At 38.1% G+C, this 23309-nt stretch overlaps 1 protein-coding gene across 1 annotated transcript in view; it reads left to right on the top strand.

Annotated features, from left to right (window-relative positions):
* The window catches only part of parp4 (poly (ADP-ribose) polymerase family, member 4), a 160141-nt gene that overhangs the window by 10548 nt on the left and 126284 nt on the right, over positions 1–23309 (top strand). The window contains exons 2-6 of the mRNA XM_051926163.1: positions 8147–8281; positions 10036–10225; positions 12775–12859; positions 17548–17626; positions 21171–21281. Of these exons, the coding sequence (XP_051782123.1) occupies positions 8156–8281; positions 10036–10225; positions 12775–12859; positions 17548–17626; positions 21171–21281 (591 nt within the window). The 5' untranslated portion in view covers positions 8147–8155. The remainder of the gene's footprint in view (positions 1–8146; positions 8282–10035; positions 10226–12774; positions 12860–17547; positions 17627–21170; positions 21282–23309) is intronic.

Genomic DNA, 23309 nt, shown 5'->3' with positions numbered 1-23309 from the left:
AAAGCGTTCAGCGGTTTGTACAATCCCAAGCAGCACATTATTCCTAACTTCACTCCGCAGTAGTGCCACTCACAATATGGCGGTGACGCCTGCTGCTATTTCTGTTAGTTGAGCTCTATGCGCCTGCGCAGTACGTCTCATGGTCCCATCGCCGTGTACCTGCGTCCATGCCATCCAGTTACCTGCGTCCATGCCATCCGGTTTACCATTCTCAGTTAGTAATATGGATTCTGGATGACGTGCTCTGAGATAAACCCTGTTTACATTCCTTTGGTCTTATATCAAGATTTTTTTATTTTTAACATCATAAAAACTGAAATTAATCCAAATACTCAAATTAAATGTAAACAGTGAATTTTGCAATGGAATATCCTCAGCCATTGCATTACAAAATTAAGGCTAACAGTCACCCTTGCTCAACTTAACACAAGAAAGAAAAGTTGTTTATTTTGTTTCCATTCTCACATGAGAGAAGAACTACAGGGTAGTTTAGTTTGCAATTTAAAGAACATTTAGAAGCAACATACTATGCGTTAAAAGAATAAATCTAAACTAAATTTAAAATACAAGTATTAAAGAAAATGTTTTACAAAATTCTGTAATACTGCAGTGTATTGACCATTCACACCAATGTATAAGCCCTGCTGAGGAGAATATCTTATAACAGAAAGGTGCTTCCATTGTACTTTACAGTGGAATTCTTTGAGTGAGATAACAAACTGTATTTTCATAAGAGTGACATTCTGCATCTAGTCATAAAGGTCATTTTTAATTAATTATTTTTTAGGTTTCTTAACCTCCTCAATTACTGTTATCCTTCTTGCTTTTCCTACATATTGGAGATCTGGATTGAAATAGTGCCATTTTCCACTTCAAAATGATAGTCATTCCTGTGTTTTAAGACATATTTAAAACATCCAGTCTTTTTTACTGAATATCTTCTAAAATCTCCTCATTTCAATTGTTTCTTTTCTAGCAGAGGAGATCTACATTAGCAGCTAATTTTATTCACTGAGCTTAAGCACTTGTAAAATTTTAAAAGCAGTCAACCATCCATCTGTCCATCCATCCATTATATTTTAGATCCTAGATCCTGCGTATCCACTTAAGAGTGACATGGACCAAGCGCCTGCAACAGGTGCCCTGGGCACAAGGCTGGAACCAACTCTGAAGTGGTTATAATTCACTGAAAGACACACACATTTGGTCATCTGGGTCAATTCAAACTTGGCAATAAACTATTCTTTGGAATATGGGAGGAAAAACATGGAAAAACCTATGCAGACATTGGTAAAAAGGTGTAAATTAACATAGGATTTGAATCCAGGAGTTTCAAGCTGTGAGGGAGCAGCTTTGACTATTGGATCACTTCTAGGAAACTAATACTGGAGCAAATTATCAACTGATTTTATTAATGCATGTTTATGCTAATTGAAACTATTTTTCTTGTTTGCCATTTTAAGTTAACTTTTCTGGTTTTTAACCATTTGGAGTTCACATGCAGTTTTTGTCTTACAGTGTATTTATACACGTTAGAAAATACTGAATGTTTTTTGTGTTAGCCTTTTATCCCAAGTAATGAGAACATTTTGAAAGAATGTGAAGATTTTTTTATAGACATTAGGCAATGTGTTGACCATTGATTATTTGCTTAAAAATACACTGTTGTGTTAGTGGTACAGTACATTTTAAATTATTCTAAAGTAAGTAACATTTGGGGGAGGTTACTAAGTCAAAATGAGCCTTTATTAGAACAATGGAAGGTAAAGAAAGCACACATATGGCTTGCTAACCCCATCTTAATTGACCCACTGACAGCAACACCTGGCTTGTTTTACTGGTAACTGACAACCACCTTTATTAACAGTGAGTTGGCATCCATTCATGCACAGGATGGTCTTAGCTGTGATTCTGCCCTCAGTTTAAATTCCAAAAAGGCAGGCATAGAATGAGCTCAGTTTTCAGTTTCCCAGTTGCTCCAGATGGCCACATGTGCCATTTATTTGTAATTATATTCTAAGTTAAACACAACACTTTTTCTACCACAGTTACCAGCATATGTTGCAGATTTGCTTATAATTTCGTTTTAATGTTCTAAGTTGAAAATGCACATTCAGTAATTTGTAAGGTGAACTGAAGTGAGTAATAAAGTAAAGATGTAAAAAGTACAATTTGCATACTACTGTCATAAATGATCTTTTACGTTTTTTGAACCAATGTGGCTGAATCAAGTAGTGCTGTTAATTTATTATAGAAAGTGTGACAGTATGACAGCAGAGAAAAAATATTGTGCAGTTTTTTTAACTGTGGGATCAGTCCATATTTAATGTGGATAAAAATTTTAAAATGCATACTGAATCCAGGTAGCATAGCAGGCTTAGGTGGTCTCAACAAGGCTAGGATTCTACTACTCCTTATTTTAAGCAAGTCTATTGAAACTAAGTTTTAATATAATACTTCTACAATGATTAATTACAGAATAATTATTCGAAAAGGAGGAAGCAAAGTGGTGCTGTGATTACATATCTCAAAGACACATGGCTACAAATCTTGGCCTAATCCCTATCTGTGTGGAGTTTGCACCACCACCTCGTGTTCACATAGTTTTTACGTGTTATTCTAAAGATGTTCATTATAGATTATCTGAAGTCTTATAACTCCTCCAGTGTGAATACATGTGGGTGTTTAGATGCATTTAAACAATAATGGAAGGAGGAGCTTGAAGGACTGATTCCCGACTTTCTCTCATTTTTAGGCTTAATTGGGTCTGAAAAGCAGTATATTCTTCAAGTTAAAGTATTTAGTCTAACAGAAGTTGGGATGGCATTACACATACAAAGAGTAATAACATATCAAAAAAGTGTCAGACCCACAAAGAATGCAAATAAGGATAAAAACCTAAGAAAATGGTTGGCAATTACTTATGATACAAAATCAAATCAGAATGAATGAACCTTTCATCCTTCTTTCTTAGTTTTTGTATTTTGTTGTTATTGTTTTTATTATTATCAATTTTTTATTAAGAACAAAATACCTTTGAAATTACAAAACAAGTCAAACCTATTTATTTTAATATAATAATAAAATAAAAGGATCAGCATCCCTCCCAAGCTCCAGCCAAAATTTGTAAGAGAAATTAAGCAGTTGCAGTAAAAGTACAGGGTAGGATTCAAAAGTAATGAGCCTTTGTTCAAAAAGACAAATTTATTGAGCAAATCGGTACAACTAATTAATAGTCTTCAAAATAGGCACCTCCTGCAGCAATACACTTTTGTAGGCGGCTTTTCCATGACTCGAAGGCGTCCACGTAGGCCTGTTCCGAGATGGCTGCAAGGGCTGCCTTGACATTTGCTTGGATGTCCTCGATCGAGTCGAAGCGTTTTCCTTTCAGCGCTGATTTTAAGCGCGGAAACAAGAAGAAGTCAGAAGGCGACACGTCCGGACTGTAGGGAGGCTGTGGGACCACCGGAACGTTCACCCGGGCCAGGTAGGCGCTCACGATGAAGGCAGTGTGGCTGGGCGCGTTATCGTGGTGAAGCTTCCAGCTGTCCTTGATGTCCCTTCGCTTGTACGCGGCGCTTCTTTTCAGCCTTTTCAGGACTTCCAAGTAGTAAGCAGCATTCACGGTCTGTCCTTGCGGGACAAACTCGTAGTGGATGATCCCCTTCACTCCGAAGAAGGCAATGAGCATGGTCTTCGTCTTCAACGCGTACCGTTGCTCTAACGAACTTTTCATTCCGCCGTATGATGCACTACCGCACAGGGGTTCCCGTCAAGGCCGATCCTACCGCTCCGAAAGCTCAGAGCGGTAGGAGCTCTGTTGCGTTGTGAAGCCAACACCCACCGTCGCCGTCGCTGGCAAGTGGGGCGCGCGGCGAGGTACGTTTGCGTCAGAACAAAATGAGGCTCATTACTTTTGAATCCTACCCTGTATGCCTGAGCTATTTCTTCCATTTTCTGAATCTGCCCTTTCCAATATAAGCTCAAGAGTACTCAGAGCTTGTCCTGGTGGTAATGGGTGCAAAGCAGAGACCAATGCCATATAAGTTTCATTTTACTTAAATTACGCAGAGTCAATGGAGGCTCTGATCGGAGCGCTTGAGAGACTGAGCAAGGAGTCTGAGTGTCTGGGCTTGCGAGTGTCCAGGATAAAAACCAAGATCCAGGCCTTTAATGACCTCTTGGGCATAGCCATCAGTAGTGTGTCTGTCTGCAAAGAGAGTGTTGACCCTGTTGAGAGGTTTAGTTACCTTGGCAGTGACATTCATGTCTCTGGTGACTCTTCCTATGAAGTCAGTTGACGGATTGGGAGAGCATCGGGGGTCATGAGGTCGCTGGAAAGGGGTGTGTGGCGCTCCCTATATCTATGCAAAAGGACGAAGGTCCAAGTCTTTAGAGTCCTGGTGCTTCCTGTCTTGGGTACTGTTGGTTTGACTTTGTGTCGAATGAGCGGTTGCTCATGGAATCCCGAATGAGGCACATTACCTGCATTGTGAGGGAGCGTCAGTTATGGCACTATGGCCATGTGGTGCGTTTCCCAGAGGGTGATTCAGCTCATAAGATCCTCATTGTTAGGGACCCGAATGGCTGGACCAGACCAAGGGGTCACCCACGTAACACCTGGCTGCGGCAGATAGAGGGTCATTTCTGGAGGGTGGGACTGGACCGCGTGTCTGTCTGGGGTATTCCAAACCAGAATCCTGAGTTGTTTCATTGTGTAGTGGGTGCGGCAACGCACTGTACCAGTGCATGCTCCCCAACTTGACTTGACCGTAATTTCAGTTTTTGCCAATCAAACCTTAAAGTACAATGACGTGTATTTGTTGTTCACTTCATTAGTGTTGCAAAGTGCAGCAGGTATACAGTAACAAAGTATGACACAGCAAACAAAAATGCTGAAACAAGTCATTGTCAATAGTGATGAGCAAACTCCACTGTATTTGCTTCACCTTGAGTTTAGAGAAATCACGGAGGTGTTTGCGAATATCACCAAACTTGTTGAAATGCATAAAAGTCAATGGGGAAGGACTAACTGAACTAGATTTCACTGTTTTATAATGGTATGATCATCTTTAGTGTCCCTGAAGGCTAGGGAAATATCTGCCAACTATACTGGACTGATTATTGTGGCTAAAAGGTGACCTGAGCTGTGCGGCAGTAGTGCCAACCACCGCATCACCATGCCACTATGAGATCAAAGAATAAAGAACTTGGTCAGAGACGCACAATCATATATTTTGTCAAAACAAAGCAGAAATGCTGAAATCTAAGTCAAATGTCAGAAAAAATATGTAGGTCTTTTAAAGGCAGAAAATTCAAAGTGGTGTGTTTTTTGAAATCGTGCTGAAGGCTCTCCAAATTGTCTGTGCTGATGCTTTGCACTTTTTCTTCTATCTAAAAGATAGAAATGTCTTGTAACTAGTAATAAATTATTATTAAATTAATAGTAATAAATTATTATTACTATGTCATAGAGTCTCCTGTATTTGTTTATCAGGCTCCTTCAAGGTTTGTTTTTATCTCTACGTAGCTGATTATGCATGAATAGGGCACGCGCCCCCTTCACTTATACTGACTTGGAACTCGAAGATCAACCTGCACATTTGGCGACAAGCAGAGATAACACGTTACTTATGTTGTATATGTTTCATACAAATAACATTTTGAGAACCTGCATCATTACTTATCTGTTCTACCACTAAGTCCCACACAGTCTATAATGCAAATGATCAGCATTATATACCTGGGGGACGGTCCCATCCAATGTTGGCACTTCATGCCACTTCAAACACTTCATGATTTTTCCAAACTTGAGACAAAGAAAATTGATTATCACTCCTGATAATTACAATTATTATTTTTCAACATTATCCCTAGAAATCTTCCAGTTTTTGTCTGGAAATATACGGTTCAGATCTTAAATCAGATGTTAACAATGAAGAGAGTCATTACACAATCACAGTCATTGAAAACATAAGTATTCAATATTATATTAGATCTTTATTTTCCAATACACTTAAAGAGCATAGTGAAATTCTTGTGTTATGGTTGCAAGGCTGTGAGGTGCAGGGAAATACAGTTTATACATGCGATAAGACAATAAGATGACATATAAATAAATGAATACAAATAATAAGAGTAGAAGTAGACATATTCTACAAGAGTAGAAGTATACAGACATATAGATTGTAATAAATGGTAGTGGGGAAAAAAAAAAGTACTGATTGCAGTACACATGTGACATAATTAGACATGAATCAGCAGCTGGGTACAGTACAGGGCAGGCAGGATTGGATTACAGAGAGTTTGGTGACCTTATAGCCTAGGGGAGGAAGATGTCTATAAAGCGGATGCAGTGTGTTTAATAGAAGGAAGAAGTGAAAACTGGGGATGAGCCAGATGCCTGGCATCTGAGATGATGAAGTTAGCCTTCCTCAAACACTGGGTAGAGTAGATGGTATGAAGCTGTAGAAGGTCACCCTATGTGATTTTAGAAGCAGTATGGGTGGTCCTTTGGAGGAGCTTACAATCCTCACAAGTCAGGTTACCAAACCACACCATGATGCATCCAGTCAGTATACTTTCATTAGTGCAGTGGTTGAAGTTCACCAGTATGTTGATTCTCACCCTAAAGCTCCTTAGCCCCCTTAGGAAAAAGTGTCTTTGGTGAGCCTTTTTTGAGGATGCAGGTGGGGTTGACAGATCACGAAAGGCAGCGAGTGATACAGACCCTCAGGAATTTGAAGCCGCTTATTGTTTAGATGTGGGAACCATTGATGTGGAGTTGATTATGATTTCCTTTGTCCTTCCTGATGTTGAAAATGACCTCCTTTGTTTTGTGGACTTTAATGGAGGTTGTCATCATGGTATGATGCAGTCAGGTCTAACCTCCCTCTTACATGTAGCCTCTTCATTGTTGATGATGCCAGTCACAGAGGTGTCTAATGCACACTTGGTGATGCCGTTGCCCATGATCATAGAAGAGTAGACTGTATAGCAGTGGGCTTAAGCAGCAGCCTTGTAGAATGCCAAAGTGGATGAACAGTAGAGGTGTTCTCATTTACAGTCCTCACTGACTGGGGCCTATTTGTCACAAAGTCAACCACCAAGCCACAGATGGAGCTGCTCTGAGCTTTATCATTAGGCTGGGGAGCAAAAGCAAGCTTAGTTATGTTTTCCATTAAATGAAATGATATTATCGTATGCATTTTAAAATATATGTGCTTATATGGTTGCCAGAGAGTGGCAACCTTTTTGTATTATTGTTACTTGAATTGGATTAAGTAAGTGTAAAAATGCATGTGTGCACTGAAGACTAAATGTGGGTACTGTAAACATTTCCTTCTCAAACCCACTTATTTCAATTCAGAGAAGCATTCAGGGCAGTAACCAACCCAGGAAAAGGCACTAGTAAATTATAGAGCTCACTTAAACACATATCCATGGGACCAAGCTTTGGAATCAATAATCAACCTAACATTCACATCTTTGGGATGTGAGAGGAAAACTGTAATACGTGAAGAAAAACCCAAGCAGACATAAGGAGGATGTGCAAATGACACACAGACAGCAACTAGGCGTGGAATTCAACTGCAGGATACTTCATTTCTGAGGCAGCAATGTTACCCTTTGCAAAAATGTACTGCCCTGGTTACATATAATAAAATGTAAACATAAAACTAGATAGTTTTACATGGAACGAAATTCATAATAAAGTAGAGCTTACACATGTTTATGCCTGGAGAGAAAGCAGATTTTCTGGTACCAGGATCATATAAAAACAGAATTTAAAACAGAATATTTTGGTTTGGTTAGTTTGTGCACATTACTTTCACTGAAAAATTGTAAGATAGCAAATATTTAGGAGCTTTCTTTGGAAAGCTGTACAGAATTAAAAGTATATTAACTAAATTGCAATAGCTTAGTTGTGGTGTGAGCAGGTATGGAAATCTTAACAGCAGATAATTTAGTGTGGGCAGGAAGATAAGACTAAAAATTTTTATTTACTGTAGGTGTGTTGAGTTGCTGCTGAGATTTATCTCTTGAAAAAGTAGTTTTAAACAAGTCTTATTACTCTGAATGATATTGTTTCTTAAACCTTTAACATCTAATAAATTTGATCCTTTATACATTTTTAATGTTTCAGCAGTTTGCCATGGGTATCTTTAAGGACTGTTCCATAGTTCTGGAACTGAAAAATCTACCAATAAAGGAGAAGAACAATCTGAAGGCCCTGATTAAAGAAAATGGAGGGAGTGTTTCCTATGTGATCAATAAAAAGGTATTTATCAAAGCAGTGTCTGCACATTGTAAATGTTCATTTATAGTTCAGCTTATTGCTAACACATATGATGGGACACTATAGCCGTGGTAGGAAATACATGAGACCAAGGGGGATTCAACCCCCTTGAATTAGACACAAGCTCCCCCAAATACAGAAATAAAAATGATCTGTTTATAATACTTTTATTTTTTCATCAATTTGAATTTAAAAAGAAAAATTATAATAAATATCTTGACATTTTCACAAAGTTTTCTTGTGGCAGCATTTCCATTCTAGATATGCGATGTGTGTGTTAGCTGTCAAGCTGAGGCAGATGTGGCCCAATTGGAAAACTGGAATGCAATTTTATGAATGATTTTCAGTTGAAAATCACACAGACTTTATTTTTTATTTTATCTTAGTGACATGTTTTTCATCCACAGTAATGATCAGGGTCTTTCTTTAAATTCTTTGTTGATTCTTTCCTGTCCTACTATACCACTGTTGCTGCTGCTACTACTACTACTATTTTTGTATGTTTATCACTACTCATGTTTTGAATAAAGTGAGTTTTTAAAAGTGACCTGTTGTTTTACTGAACTTACCATTAACAATTCAGATGCCCCTTTCCATGTCTAGTCTTTTTCTCTTAAGTTTGTAAGTAATTTCTGTTTTTAAGTCATCATGGCTTTTTGATATACTGTATGCAGAAACAAAATTCAAAGAAGCACAAGGATAAGTTCAAGTATTGTTCAAGTCAATATTATTTCTTCACCGACAAGGTTTATATGCATTTGCCGCATGAAACTGCGTTCTAAAGTTAAGCATTTTCTATAAATTAAAAAAATATCCTGTCTGCCCTGGCATTTTATAATGCAAACTATAGGGCACAGAACACCATCAAAAAATAAAAGCCTAAAAACTTACTAAATACATCCATTTTGAAGTGGCAAAAGTTTTGATATAAGAAAACATGTCTTCCGTGTTTCCAACACATGTTTGGGACAATAAAAGAGATCTGGAAATGTTCATTTTATCATATATTCCTAATACTATTTTTCTTATGGTAAGGATGTGTTTTCAATCCCTATGTGAAAGCAGTGGCCTTCATGAGAGGAGTTCTAACAAACTGTAAATAAGAAAGTAAATCAACATGACACCACGCATGTGGCGGGAAAAGTTTACTTTGAGTTGGTATTTCAAGAGGAAACCACACCCCTCAGGGTGAAAGTTACTGAGGGAGTACGCACCGTTGGTCATCTTTTAAAGTAACTGAATCTCATAATATTGCATTTACATTAACTTATTTGGCAGACACCTTTATCCAAGGTGGCTTACAGCATTTATGATATAATTGGTGACATTTCTTTTGGTTTTCCAATTGGAGCACAGGCAGATCAAGTGACTTGCTCATGGTTACACAGTGTCAGTAGCGGGATTTGAACCCACAACATCTAGATTTGAAGTCAAAAGCCTTAACTATGACACCACACTGCCTGTGTTTTTGTGTTCAAATATTACATGTATAAGCTATTTTACAATGTGAGTGTAATCTCAAGGTGCGGATCAGTGCTCGGTAACTATCTTGGTTTGAAAAATATTCTGTAAGTCTTTAAGCTTTTACTCTTTGAGCAGAAATTCACACATAACCATTTTATGAACTGTTTTATGATAGGCTGAAGCTTCTCTTGTTCTGTAAATTAATTACAGTAATACTTTTTTGTTTACAAGACTTTCTTCTAATGCATCAGTATCTGTTTCTGATTATGCAGTGTACGCATGTTGTTGCAAATTGTTTGGACCACTTGAGTCCTAACAGGAAAAAGAGTATTGACAAGTTCCAGATTCCAGTTGTTACAACAAACTACATTTTCAAATGCTGTGAAGAAAAAAATCTGTTGAATGTGCAAGAATATACTTCTGCTGAAACCATTCTTCATAAACAAAGTAAAGACAATGCAGGTCAGTTTATAAATTAATTTAAAAAAAAAATTAAACTTTACTATCACAGCTGTACCTTTAGTGATTTACTGTATATGGTATCTCTGAAATTAAAACACACAATCTAATAGACAGACTTACTGTAAGTAAAAAGGAGCTTTATAAATGATGTGGTTATATTAAATGCATTAAAAGAACAGCCATTTCTTTTTAAAATGTTTGTTTTTAGAGATACCTATCATTAAAGCATATGTATTATAATCAGTAATTAAATTAGTCTGCTTTTCAATTAAGCCATTTATACCACATCCCTTTACTTAAGGTGTGCTGGCAGTGAATTCAGATATCGTGGATATTTTATGCAAAATGAACATGTAATTATGTATCCTGTATCAACATTTAATATTACAGTTCAGGGTCACAGGAATGTACAGGGAATTATTTTTTTCAAAAAGGTACTTAAAACAATTAAAATAGAAATAAATATCTCATTTTGAAGTCATAGTTTTTATAGTGTGTCTAGAGTATTGTATTGGGGTTTCAGTCAATTCCTAACAAAAGACCATATGACAGAAATCTACTCAGACAAATTAGAAGTCTTGTTTGGAACAGTTCTGGTTTTGTCTTTGTTTTATTTTGACTTCCTGACTTTTTATATTAATTAAATATTACATATAATCAAATATTAATTAAAAGATATAACACTTTTTTTGCAAAAAGACATTTGTTACAACTATAACTACTCTTCTGCCTTTTCCCTAAAGAATGTATTCCCTCCTCACTGCCTCTTGTACATGTGTATATATTGCATGCATTATATTACAGTATGTTGTATAAAGTTTTTTCTGTTATTGGTATTGTATTACTGTCTGTAAACTGGAAAGCCTGCGAGTAAGAATTTTATTTTATTATGTACCCAGGACAATACATTTGAACATCAACATGAAATAATGATAGTATGGTTTTGATTGGTTTCTGTTTATTTATAAAGACAACCCCCAAAATTCGTGGGGATTATGTTCCTAGAGCACCTGCGAATTGTGAAAAACCACAAATTGTGGTAAAAAAAATTCGTATAAATCCCTATTTTTATAGTTTAAACACTAAATATGCCCCCAAAACACTTTAATTTCATTTCAAACTCAGCATAATGCATTATCTTAGAAAAGAATGTAAAGGTAAACCCGTATACTATACAGTACTATACAGCTATGTCTCCTGCAATGCTAGAATGTAAAATACTGATGTTACCCCTATATGTACTGTAATTCATGCAAGCACGTTTTCTTTGGTATTCACTGTCGTTTTCTTTGGTATAAGTAGGGTAATAAATTTGGGCGGAATGGTGGCTCTGAGGCCAAGGATCTGCGCTGGTATCCCGAAGGTTGCCAGTTCGAATCCCCGTCACTGCCAAAAAGAGATCCTACTCTGCTGGGCCCTTGAGCAAGGCCCTTAACCTGTTATTGCTCCAGGGGCGCTGTACAATGGCTGACCCTGCACTCTGACCCCAAGGGGTATGCGAAAACTAACAAATTCCTAATACAAGAAATTGTATAAGGCGAAAAAAAAAAAAAAAAAAAAGGTAATTTAATTTAATAAAAATACAGTAAAATGTATGGGTACTCACCAATAATGAATGATATTGATTGAAGATGATGATGATGAATTAGCTGTGCAGTATGATGAAGGTATGTAATGAAGATAATGACTGCACAGCAAAGCAGAGGATTTACAGCTCCTTGGGTGACTACTGCGGCATAACTTTTTAGTTCCGGGAGCAAATCCAGTAGTTCAACCTTCTGCTAGGCTATCTTAAACTTTTTCTGGTGCTTATGTTCATTGCCAGAAGCCTTAGAAGGTGCAAGGCATTTGGGCAGCATCTTAGGGTTTTTAAGAAGAACAAAATGAAAAACACATGAACTCTCAGCAAAACACTCGAGATAGCTACATGCAGTAAAATGTTGTGATACGGAAATGCTGGGCTGCATCTGCTGGAGATGCGTCACAGAGCAGCAACCAATCAGCAGCAGGGAGAAATGAATAACGCTCTCTGAACGGCTACTTTCACCATCACAACCGTCTTTTCCTTTACGGTTGCTTTGTGTTCTCTCTACAGCACAGTATTGCCACGAAAAAAGCAATAAAAAAATTGCGGAGGATATTTGCAGTTTCTGCTAACAATTATTGTTTAGGTTCTAAGGAAAAATCCTCAAACAACTGAGGCCGTGAACTCTGAACTGCGACTTCACAGGGGTCTACTGTATAAATTATTTCACTTGATTATCTAAAAAACCTGTCTGTGTCCTCTCCCCGCCTTTGTAACCAGCATCAATTGATGGTAGTTTTAAATCATCTTTAAATAATTTTTACTAGTCTCTGTGACATTATCAATCACAGGCTTTGGATGCTGCACCCTGTAGTAGACAATGAAGCAGCCTATGCTTTTATGCATACAACACAAGATGGATTAAAACTATGGAAATTGTTCATAGATGTTAATTTAAAATTCATTAAGTTCAGCAGTTTTTCGATAGTGACTCATAAATAGTTGTTTTTCTTTTCTTTATTAGATGAGGTTGACATTATTCCACTTCTTGATGAATTTCCTAGAAAACCAGTGGAAATAGTGAAAGAAAACTCTTTGGACCTTTTCAGGTATTTTGGTGACTGCATTACAAAAAAATCATTTGTATTTGAAATTTCTTTAATGATGAAACTTACTAATTTAGTTGTATTACAGTTCTAAGAAAGCACTTCCAGAATCAATTACATTGATATTATATTAGGAAAGAGTTTCCTGTTGTTTATAATCTATTTTTTAATCCTTGCTTGTGATATTATATTTTTTAAAACTTTATTTAAACATGAATTCTTACAATTTTTTTATGCAAAATCAGATCATACTAGTGAGAGTTTTGTCTAGGGAGAGGAATGGATCAATTGCTGTTAACCAACCCACTAATTCATTATCTGCTTTGCCTTTGACAATGTAAATTATTTATGAGATAGTTTGATAAGATTCACACTTTATTTTTCTTACCTTCCTTTGTATTTAGTCTGTGCCAGTCATTATACTTAAATATAGGTGGTGGATTCAAATTGTTCTATCATGGTGTAGATGGGAGGAGAAATGGGCTAGGAGTTATTCTGAGGGAACAGTATGTCAAGAGTGTTTTGGAGGTGAAAAGTGTGTCAGGCAGAGTAATGATTATGAAGCTGGAAATTGGAGGTGTGATGATGAATGTTGTTAGTGCATATGCACCACAAGTTGGGTGTGCAATGAGTGAGAAAGAAGATTTTTGGAGTGAGTTGGATGAAGTGATGAAAAGTGTACCCAAGGGACAGAAAGTGGTGATTGGAGCGGATTTCAATGGGCATGTTGGTGAAGGGAACAGTGGAGACGAGGAGGTGATGGGTAGGTGTGGTGTTAAGGAGAGGAATGAAGAAGGTCAGAGGATAGTGGATTTTGCCAAAAGGATGGACATGGCTGTGGTGAATATGTATTTTAAGAAGAAGGAGGAACATAGGGTTACGTACAAGAGTGGAGGAAGATGCACACAGGTAGATAACATCCAATGCAGAAGAGTCAATCTGAAGGAGATTGAAGACTGCAAAGTAGTGGCAGGGGAAAGTGTAATTAAGCAGCATAGGATGATGGTCTGTAGGATGACGTTGGAGATCAAGAAGAGGAAGAGAGTGAGGGCAGAGCCAAGGATCAAATGGTGGAAGTTGAAAAAGGAAGTCTGCAAGGTTGAGTTTAGGGAGGAGGTGAGACAGGCACTGGGTGGCAGTGAAGAGTTACAAGACAGCTGGGAAACTACAGAAGATGTAGTAAGAGTGACAGCAAGAAGGGTGCTTGGCATGACATCTGGAAATAGGAAGGAGGAAAAGGAAACCTGGTGGTGGAATGAGGAAATACAGAGGAAGAGGATGGTAAAGAAGAAGTGGGATAGTCAGAGAGATGCAGAAAGTAGACAAGAATACAAGGAGATAAGGCGCAAGGTGAAGAGAGAGGTGGCGAAGGCTAAAGAAAAGGCGTATGATGAGTTGTATGAGAGGTTGGACACTAAGGAGGGAGAAAAGGACCTGTACCAATTGGCTAGACAGAGGGACCGAGCTGGGAAAGATGTGCAGCAGGAAAGAGTACTTTGAGAGGCTGATGACTGTAGAGAACGAGAGAGAGAAGAGGTTGGATGATGTGGAGATAGTGAATCAGGAAGTGCAACGGATTAGCAAGGAGTAAGTAAGGACAGCTATGAAGAGGATGAAAAACGGAAAGGCCGTTGGTCCAGATGACATACCTATGGAAGCATGGAGGTGTTTAGGAGAGATGGCAGTGGAGTTTTTAACCAGATTGTTTAATGGAATCTTGGAAAGTGAGAGGATGCCTGAGGAGTGGAGAAGAAGTGTACTGGTGCCGATATTTAAGAATAAGGGGGGTGTTCAGGACTGCAGTAACTTCAGGGGAATAAAATTGATGAGCCACAGCATGACGTTATGGGAAAGAGCAGTGGAAGCTAGGTTAAGAAGTGAGGTGATGATTAGTGAGCAGCAGTATGGTTTCATGCCAAGAAAGAGCACCACAGATGCAATGTTTGTTCTGAGGATGTTGATGGAGAAGTTTAGAGAGGGCCAGAAGGAGTTACATTGGATCTTTGTGGACCTGGAGAAAGCATATGACAGGGTGCCTCGAGAGGAGCTGTGGTATTGTATGAGGAAGTTGGGAGTTGCAGAGAAGTACGTAAGAGTTGTACAGAATATGTACAAGGGAAGTGTGACAGTGGTGAGGTCTGTGGTAGGAGTGACGGATGCATTCAAGTTGGAGGTGAGATTACATCAGGGATCGGCTCTGAGCCCTTTCTTATTTGCAATGGTGATGGACAGGTTGACAGACAAGATTAGACAGGAGTCCCCATGGACTATGATGTTTGCTGATGACATTGTGATCTGTAGCGATAGTATGGAGCAGGATGAGGAGACCCTGGAGAGGTGGAGATATGCTCTAGAGAGGAGAGGAATGAGGGTCAGTAGGAACAAGACAGAATACATGTGTGTAAATGAGAGGGAGGTGAGTGGAATGGTGAGGATGCATGTAGTAGAGTTGGTGAAGTTGGATGAGTTTTGATACTTGCGATCAACAGTACAGAGTAATGGGGATTGTGGAAGAGAGGTGAAAAAGAGAGTGCAGGCAGGGTGGAATGGGTGGAGAAGAGTGTCAGGAGTAATTTGTGATAGATGGGTATCAGCAAGAGTGAAAGGGAAGGTCTAAAGGACGGTAGTGAGACCAGCTATGTTATATGGATTGGAGACGGTGGCACTGACCAGAAAGCAGGAGACAGAGCTGGAGGTAGCAGAGTTAAAGATGCTAAGATTTGCTCTGGGTGTGACAAGGATGGAGAGGATTAGAAATGAGGACATTAGAGGGTCAGCTCAAGTTGGACTGTTGGGAGACAAAGTCAGAGAGGCAAGATTGCGTTGGTTTGGACATGTGCAGAGGAGAGATGCTGGGTATATTGGGAGAGGGAAGCTACGGATAGAGCTGCCAGGGAAGAGGAAAAGAGGAAGGCCTAAGTGAAGGTTTATGGATGTGGTGAGAGAGGACATGCAGGGGATGGGTGTAACAGAACAAGATGCAGAGGACAGAAAGACATGGAAGACGACGATCCGCTGTGACAATCCCTAACGGGAGCAGCTGAAAGAAGAAGTAATTATACTTAAATAACAGAAACTGAACCACAGTTGCTTTAAGAAGCAGAAATATTGTAAAAATAAGTAGAAAGAGTCAGCCCAAAGAGTTGGGATAACACCTTGGTAAAGGAGGAAAATAAAATGAAATTAAAGAACACAATGAGGGTGCAAATGACAGCATCTACCATAAAGCAAGAGTTCTCAAAAGAAGTAGTGCTTCTGAGTTTGAGCTCTGTCTTCTTCAGATGTGGGTCCAAAATGAACATCCACCTCCAGTGGTGTTTGTAGTATTTTTAGTGGTCTCCCAGAAGGGGCTGGGCTTCTTGAACTGGTGGAGTCAAGTGAGGTCATTTATCTTCCTGATGATATTCCTGCAGAGAGAAAAAGAAATTGCATTAACAACTGTGACTTCTCTCATCTCAGAAAGGTATTGCTTACCAGACACGAGCCCTGAAGATGTCCATTAAGTGTACATGCTTGACAATATGTTAACATAAAATATTTTTCTTGATTTTTACAAGATTGTTCATTCAGTGTTTCTCTTTTGGAATTTTAATGTAACACTTTATCCACTTGCCCTTGGTCAAATTCACAGCTCTGAGTAAAAGAGAAACAGACAGAGAAAGAGAGAGAGAATATTTTCAGTGTGCTATGGGTCAAAGCTGTTTTGTTTCCTGTTTAGTCAAAAGCTTAGAAAAGGTAGAAGTTTAGTTAACACGGTTATTCTTGAGCTTGGTACATACCATCAACTAAATGGGAGAATTAATTTATTAATTATTTATATGTATATAGTGCATTTCTAAGCTACTCAAAGTACTTTACATAGACAGTGAGGATCCATTTCAACCACCACCAATGACATGGCAAGTATTGTAACTATTTACTAAATACTTAGAGTTCTAGTTTATCTTGATACAGATGAAACAGTTTTCAAAACCAAACCTTTAAATAGATGTCTGTTGCTGTGTGCACTTGCATTGTCACTGCTTCAGTTCAAGACCTTTTCTTGCAGTGGAATGCACTTGTGCTTGTCTATGGCGTGGTGTGTGCTCTTTCTCAGATTACTTTGAGTGTGAGGCTCTTTACAATCTCCTCTTTAGCTTGGTAAGGAAAAGGATGAGTCTTTCTGGCACAAGAAATTACATGCTGAGATTCTGTATTAGAAATAAGGCTTCTTCTCCTAGTTTGGGTAGTTAAATAGACTTTTATTTTGCTAGAGGGAAATTTGTTTGCAACAAGAAAGCACAAAATATTGGACATTGTCACATAAGACAACATATTAATAAGAGTTGATGAACATTATCAAACTGACAACATTTTGGCTAATGTTGGATCTGCACCACAATTCAGCCACTCAATTTTATGTCCTGGAATGCAGGTAGGTGGTGGTAGCTGACTTTCTGCATCTCAGTCAAGTCTCTTCTTTAAGTTGAAAAGCTCTTTTTGCTGCTAAATGCCTAGCAAAATGGGACAGTGTCCTGTCTGTGCTATGGCTTTACCATGACAATATGAGATATTTTATTTATTTTTTTCACTTTTGTAATTCGACAGTAATGCTTAATACCAATTATAAGCACATCATTGGGGTACCAAAGGATTCATTTACATGCACAATGTGTGATACAAAAATTTTATTATTGTGTTTTTTCTTGTAGAATTTACACAGAAAATGAACCCAATTTACCAAAGTTTTCCTCTGAATTTGAAGTTGCAAAATATGCTGTTCTGCTTAAGGTATGTTCTTTTTTTTTAAAATGAGTCTTGTAGCCACTAGGGGGCACTCCAGCTACCCAAACACCAGACACAGACAGGCTCGGACACAAAGCACTGCAAACAAGAGGATTTTATTTGTGTGAAACACTTGTCTCAAGCATTTCCCACCACAGCCACAGTTACAAGGCACAGTGACAACAAAGCACTCTGTATCTCTATGTCTTCTCTTCCTCTACCTCCACCATTCCTCACGCAAGCTTTGTCTCCTTCCTCCAAACTCTGGCTGGTCAAGTAGTAGCAGGCAGCTCCTTTTAAGTAATATCTGGAATTACTTGCAGTGTCCAAAAAGCTTGACCTGGGAGCACTTCCAGGTAAGGCGGGAGCCCCATGAAGTAGGGATCGTTTGTCCCCACAGCAACCCCTGGCATCACCCACAGAACCCAACAGGGCTGAGACAAAGAACTCCAGTTCCCATGATGCCCTGTGGGAATCTGGGGCACTGCTGTGAACCTGGTGGGGGCAGCCATCTAGCATTTCGGGGGAGACAATGCCCTATTCATGTTGTCTCCACCTGTCCTTCCATGATGAAGGTGTTCTGGCCGAGCAAAGGTCCTGGCTGTCCCTTACAGTCTGTATTGTTCCCCACCATGCATTTGCTAGGAATATACATAATAATTATAGTTTGACATTTAATTGCCATATACGGTACACTGTTTCTAGTAGTGTGTGTGTGTGTGTTTCATGAATATGACTTTTGATAAATAAAATCTATTGTAGTTATATGCATATTCTGCTTATGCTTTCCAAAGCACACCATGAATGCTGAAGGATATTTACTAATATAGATTTTTCTTTCCTGAATTAACTAAATTGTACCTTTACTTGAGTAATTTTTTTAGAGTGTACTTTTTTGTTTTTACTTTTCCTTGACTAGTTTCAATGTCAGATAATTTTACTTAAGTGTATTTTTGTCTTAGTAAAAATACTAAGTAAAATTTTTAGTACTCTTTGTACTTCAGGCAGGGCCGGATTTTCCTATAGGCTAACTAGGCTTCAGCCTAGGGCCTCAAGATCAAGAGGGGCCTACATTCAAATTGTTAGCAAAATTTTATTATCTCTCATGTAATTTACAAACTTAAAAATGGAAGGTGAAAGGGCCTCATAAGTGGAATAGCCTAGGGCCTCTTTTCATATAAATCCGGCCCTGACTTCAGGTAATATTTAATCTCACTTTTCATCTTTTTTTTAATTATTCTTCATTTTTTCCTAGCATCCAATCTTCTCACTTTTTATAACTTAATTTTACTCTCTCTGTCTTTGCCATGTTTCCTTCATTTTCCCTATGTGTCCTGTGTTTGTTTATCTTTGTTCTCCTCTCAAAAATATGCCCAATAAAGACTCAATAGCCAAAGTGAAGTGTTTCTAACTGACATTTTAATGATTTTTTTAAAATGTTTTTATGAGGGTCTGTCTGTTCTTCTATGTATGCTTTCTTAATAGATCTGCAACCAAATAGCTAATTTCATCAAATTCGGTAATTAACTAATTTTTCACATACTTTGACATCTGATCTGATTCAAAATATGCCTGTCACTAAACATGCCATGCCTTCATGCCTGTATGTTGTCTTATCAGTCAGCTAGTAGCTTAGTCCATTGCACCAGTTCTTTGAAGTTTTCAGACATAGTTTCATTGATATCATATCTGCGGTGGGTTGGCACCCTGCCCGGGATTGATTCCTGCCTTGTGCCCTGTGTTGGCTGGGATTGGCTCCAGCAGACCCCCGTGACCCTGTGTTCGGATTCAGCGGGTTGGAAAATGGATGGATGGATGGATGAAATAACACCATTTGCAATTTCATTTTCAAAGCCTACACGCAAGAATGCTGCAAAAATGAAAAATAAAATGGAAGAACAGCATTTGCAATTTCATTTTTATCCGTAACAGCAATGATGCTGCAAAAGTGAAAATAAAACTCAAACAAGCACTGGTGCCACCTGCTGCTCATTGAATTTTCATTTTCCACTTCCATTTAATGTGAGTCAAAGGGCAGAGCTTTGCACATCAACTTCCCACAATTCTTTTTTCTTCGGCTGTAGCCACTTCGATTGATAGAATACTTCTCACTTCGATAGTGTTTAAGTCACGTGATATTGATCTTTCCACTTCTGTAACGTGAGCTTCACAGTGAAACCGTTGCACAAAATCTGAAGACCACGCATAATCATAGTTCTGAAGTAATTAATGTGTTATTTAATTACAATATTTAATATGACAAAAATGAGCATTTATTACATCATAATTTATATTTATTTACACTGAAGTGGAAACGGGACACGTTTTTATCTTTATTTTTTTGTAGTTTTATGTAATAAATTTACCCCTCTACAGTTTTACACTTCCCCCTCATGTCCCATACCCCTGTAGTTGATCGACGACCCAATCTGACTCTTGATTGTTATAACTTTTCAAAATAAGGTGATTATTTTATTCACTATGAAAACCTTCCATAATCTGTAATTTTTGTTTAATTCATGCTTCTTTTTCTATCATTTACAAGATTATTTTAATTCACCTTACTAAGAAATATAAGAGTAACAAACTGTATTATCTATCAATTAATTTCATATTTACAAACGAAACGAACAAAATTTAAACAAACCAAAATCAATTTTTCTAGAAAGTATTGAACATATTATTTATAGCTAGATATACTAAGAAAACATACCATTTCACTCACCAAGGGCTGTAATCCTGTGACATTTTTCCTTTTGTAGATGTACACTGACACTCCTATCTGCTACCTTTTATATTTATATGAATTCATAAATAAAACTATACAGGCACAATTAATAAGCAGGATTTTAATGAGCAGGTACTGTCTATTGCCTCCTTGTTAAATTCAGTTTAAACATTTTGCTTTGTGAGCTGCATATTATCACAAACGCTTTATTTAAGCAAATCGTTGCTTATTTTTACAAGTACGGAAAGGTATACCTGTTCTTCAGAGGGATTTGATATAAAGCATTGAAATACTTAGAAATGTTTCTTTCCAACTGAGGTTCTTTTTGGACCTTTGGCAGACAATTTTCAAAGTTCATTCATTTTCTTTTTTTATTGCACCTTAAAACGATTGCATTAACTCTCATTTCAGTGAAGGTTTCCAAAATGTTAGACGTCCTTTTCCTTAGCAGTATTTAATTTGCTTTTCTTTTCTGAATATGCTAGTCAAGAATATCTGCACTGTCTCTGACACCTAAACATGCAAAATACCTTAATCCTTACTGCATTTATTTTCATCTTTTCGGTAACTTGAGTTATTAAATTTTCATGTAAATATCAAACTTTATTTCATATATATTACGTTTTTTTACAAAGTACCAAGTTCATTGGCAAGCTTCCATTTCCCTTTTTTGGTATTAGTACAGCTGTTTTTGTATGGTTTACATATTGCATATACTCTGTGTTGTTCCTAAATGTTGATAAACTGTTGCACCATTTCTGGAGTGCTATATGAAAGCATGTTTCCTTACCTTCTGTTTTGTTTTATATCCTGGTGAGGTAGACAACTGGAAGTGAAATATCACTTGCTATAATAGAGGTTCAGTGTGCAACAGAAACTCAATGGTGTCCTTTCCGTGTAACTTGCCATAGTGGAGAACTTCAAAATGAACAGGTAGGTTGCAAATACATGTTCATCCTTCTGCATTCCAATTAGTGTTAATTAAATAAAATGACTGCAGTTTGTCATTTTTATTTTTGCCTTGTTGTTTGACATAAACTGATTTATTTACACACTGTTTTGGCTGATTTGAATTCATTTCATGTTAAGTGTTATATCACTGTGTGACATCTTGGGTTCAAAAGATTCTTTATTAGTTGGTCTTCATTCACACACCCTAACCTGAAAATACACACACACAAACATGCACAGTCTACTGCTCCTGTAGTGCTTCTGATAGGGATTCACTAGCATACACGAGAACAGTCCGAATGGGCACCCTCAAGACAATGGAGGCTAGTGTGCTTTTTCACATACTGTCACATGCCATTCACATGTTACACTTTTCCATGTTGCTTGTTGTTAGAAGTGTCTGTCCTCAGCCTTCTAACTGACAATTTACCAACACCAGGTGCCCTGTATTTACTTTATTTCCCCAATTTCCCCTGATCTGATCAACCAAATTCTAGGAGCTTAATGCAAAACAATATTTATTAGCAAACAAATAAGTAATAGCAACAAAAAATAAAAGCAGAGTCTGGATATAAAGCTGTAATAAAAATACATCATTGTCTCAAAATCAAAAACATTCACACCCGTTCAATATAAAATTATACTGTCATGAAAGATATGAAAGCTGAAGAGTACTGCCTATAAAGGATGGTACTGTGCACGTTAGAAGTGAAGTTGGTGCATGGACAGCATGGCTTACATCCAGATGAATGAGCTTCATACTCCATAGGCTCATGTGATTCATCCTTTATGTCATATCGCCCACATGGGGTTCTAGTCCCCATGATGTTAACCACAGAAAATTGGCTAAGCATTTTAATGATGGATGGCATGGACTAGATACCTTATTTGTGAAAATATGTGCAAAACATCTTATGTTTTCAAAGGTGTCTGTATTTTATTCAGTCACTTTGGGATGGACGCATCCAACCTTTGAGTTATAAATTGACCAATTTTTCTAACCTAGGATGACAATGTGATTTATTATGAGTCCAAACACATTTGATTAAGCAGGTTCAAAAATAGAGAGATACATATGTATGTATCTTACTATAATCACGGTCCCATTGCCATTGTGTGTAATACAAACTCATTACTGAAGCTTATCTGAGACACCAGCAAAAATTATACAAAATGTCTACAGTCACAAAATGGTCACTTTTTTTCTCTCCAGCACACGGATAGTGGCCTAAGAAACTAAATTTATCTGAAGTGATCATTTTTTTTCTTTAATTATTATTGTTGTTTTTTTAAGGGCAGCACGGTGGCGCAGTGGGTAGCGCTGCTGCCTCACAGTTGGGGGACCTGGGTTCACTTCCCGGGTCCTCCCTGCGTGGAGTTTGCATGTTCTCCCCGTGTCTGCGTGGGTTTCCTCCGGGCGCTCCGGTTTCCTCCCACAGTCCAAAGACATGCAGGTTAGGTGGATTGGCAATTCTAAATTGGCCCTAATGTGTGCTTGGTGTGTGGGTGTGTTTGTGTGTGTCCTGCGGTGGGTTGGCACCCTGCCCGGGATTGGTTCCTGCCTTGTGCCCTGTGTTGGCTGGGATTGGCTCCAGCAGACCCCCGTGACCCTGTGTTCGGATTCAGCGGGTTGGATGATGGATGGATGGATGGATGTCTCTTAAGAGACTGCACAAGGAGTCTGAGTGTCTCGGCTTGCAAGTGTTGTGGATAAAAGCTAAAATCCATGCCTTTAATGACCTCTTGGGCATAGCCATGTGTAGAGAGGTTTAATTACCTCGGCGGAGACATTCATGTATCTGGTGACTGTTCCTATGAAGTCAGTAGACTAATTGGGAGAGCATAGGGGGACGTAGGTTGCTATAAAGGGGTGTGTGGCACTCCCAATATCTTTACAAAAGGACAAAGGTCCAAGTTTTTAGAGTCCTGGTGTTTCCTGTTTTGCTATATGATTGTTAAACATGGACGCTATCCAGTGACCTGAGACAAAGACTGGACTCCTTCGGTACT

The sequence above is a fragment of the Erpetoichthys calabaricus genome, chromosome 4 (assembly GCF_900747795.2).
Source record: "Erpetoichthys calabaricus chromosome 4, fErpCal1.3, whole genome shotgun sequence".
Taxonomy (NCBI): Eukaryota; Metazoa; Chordata; class Cladistia; order Polypteriformes; family Polypteridae; genus Erpetoichthys; species Erpetoichthys calabaricus.
Note: the sequence above shows the minus strand (reverse complement) of the source record. Positions and strands in the feature narration are given on the sequence as shown.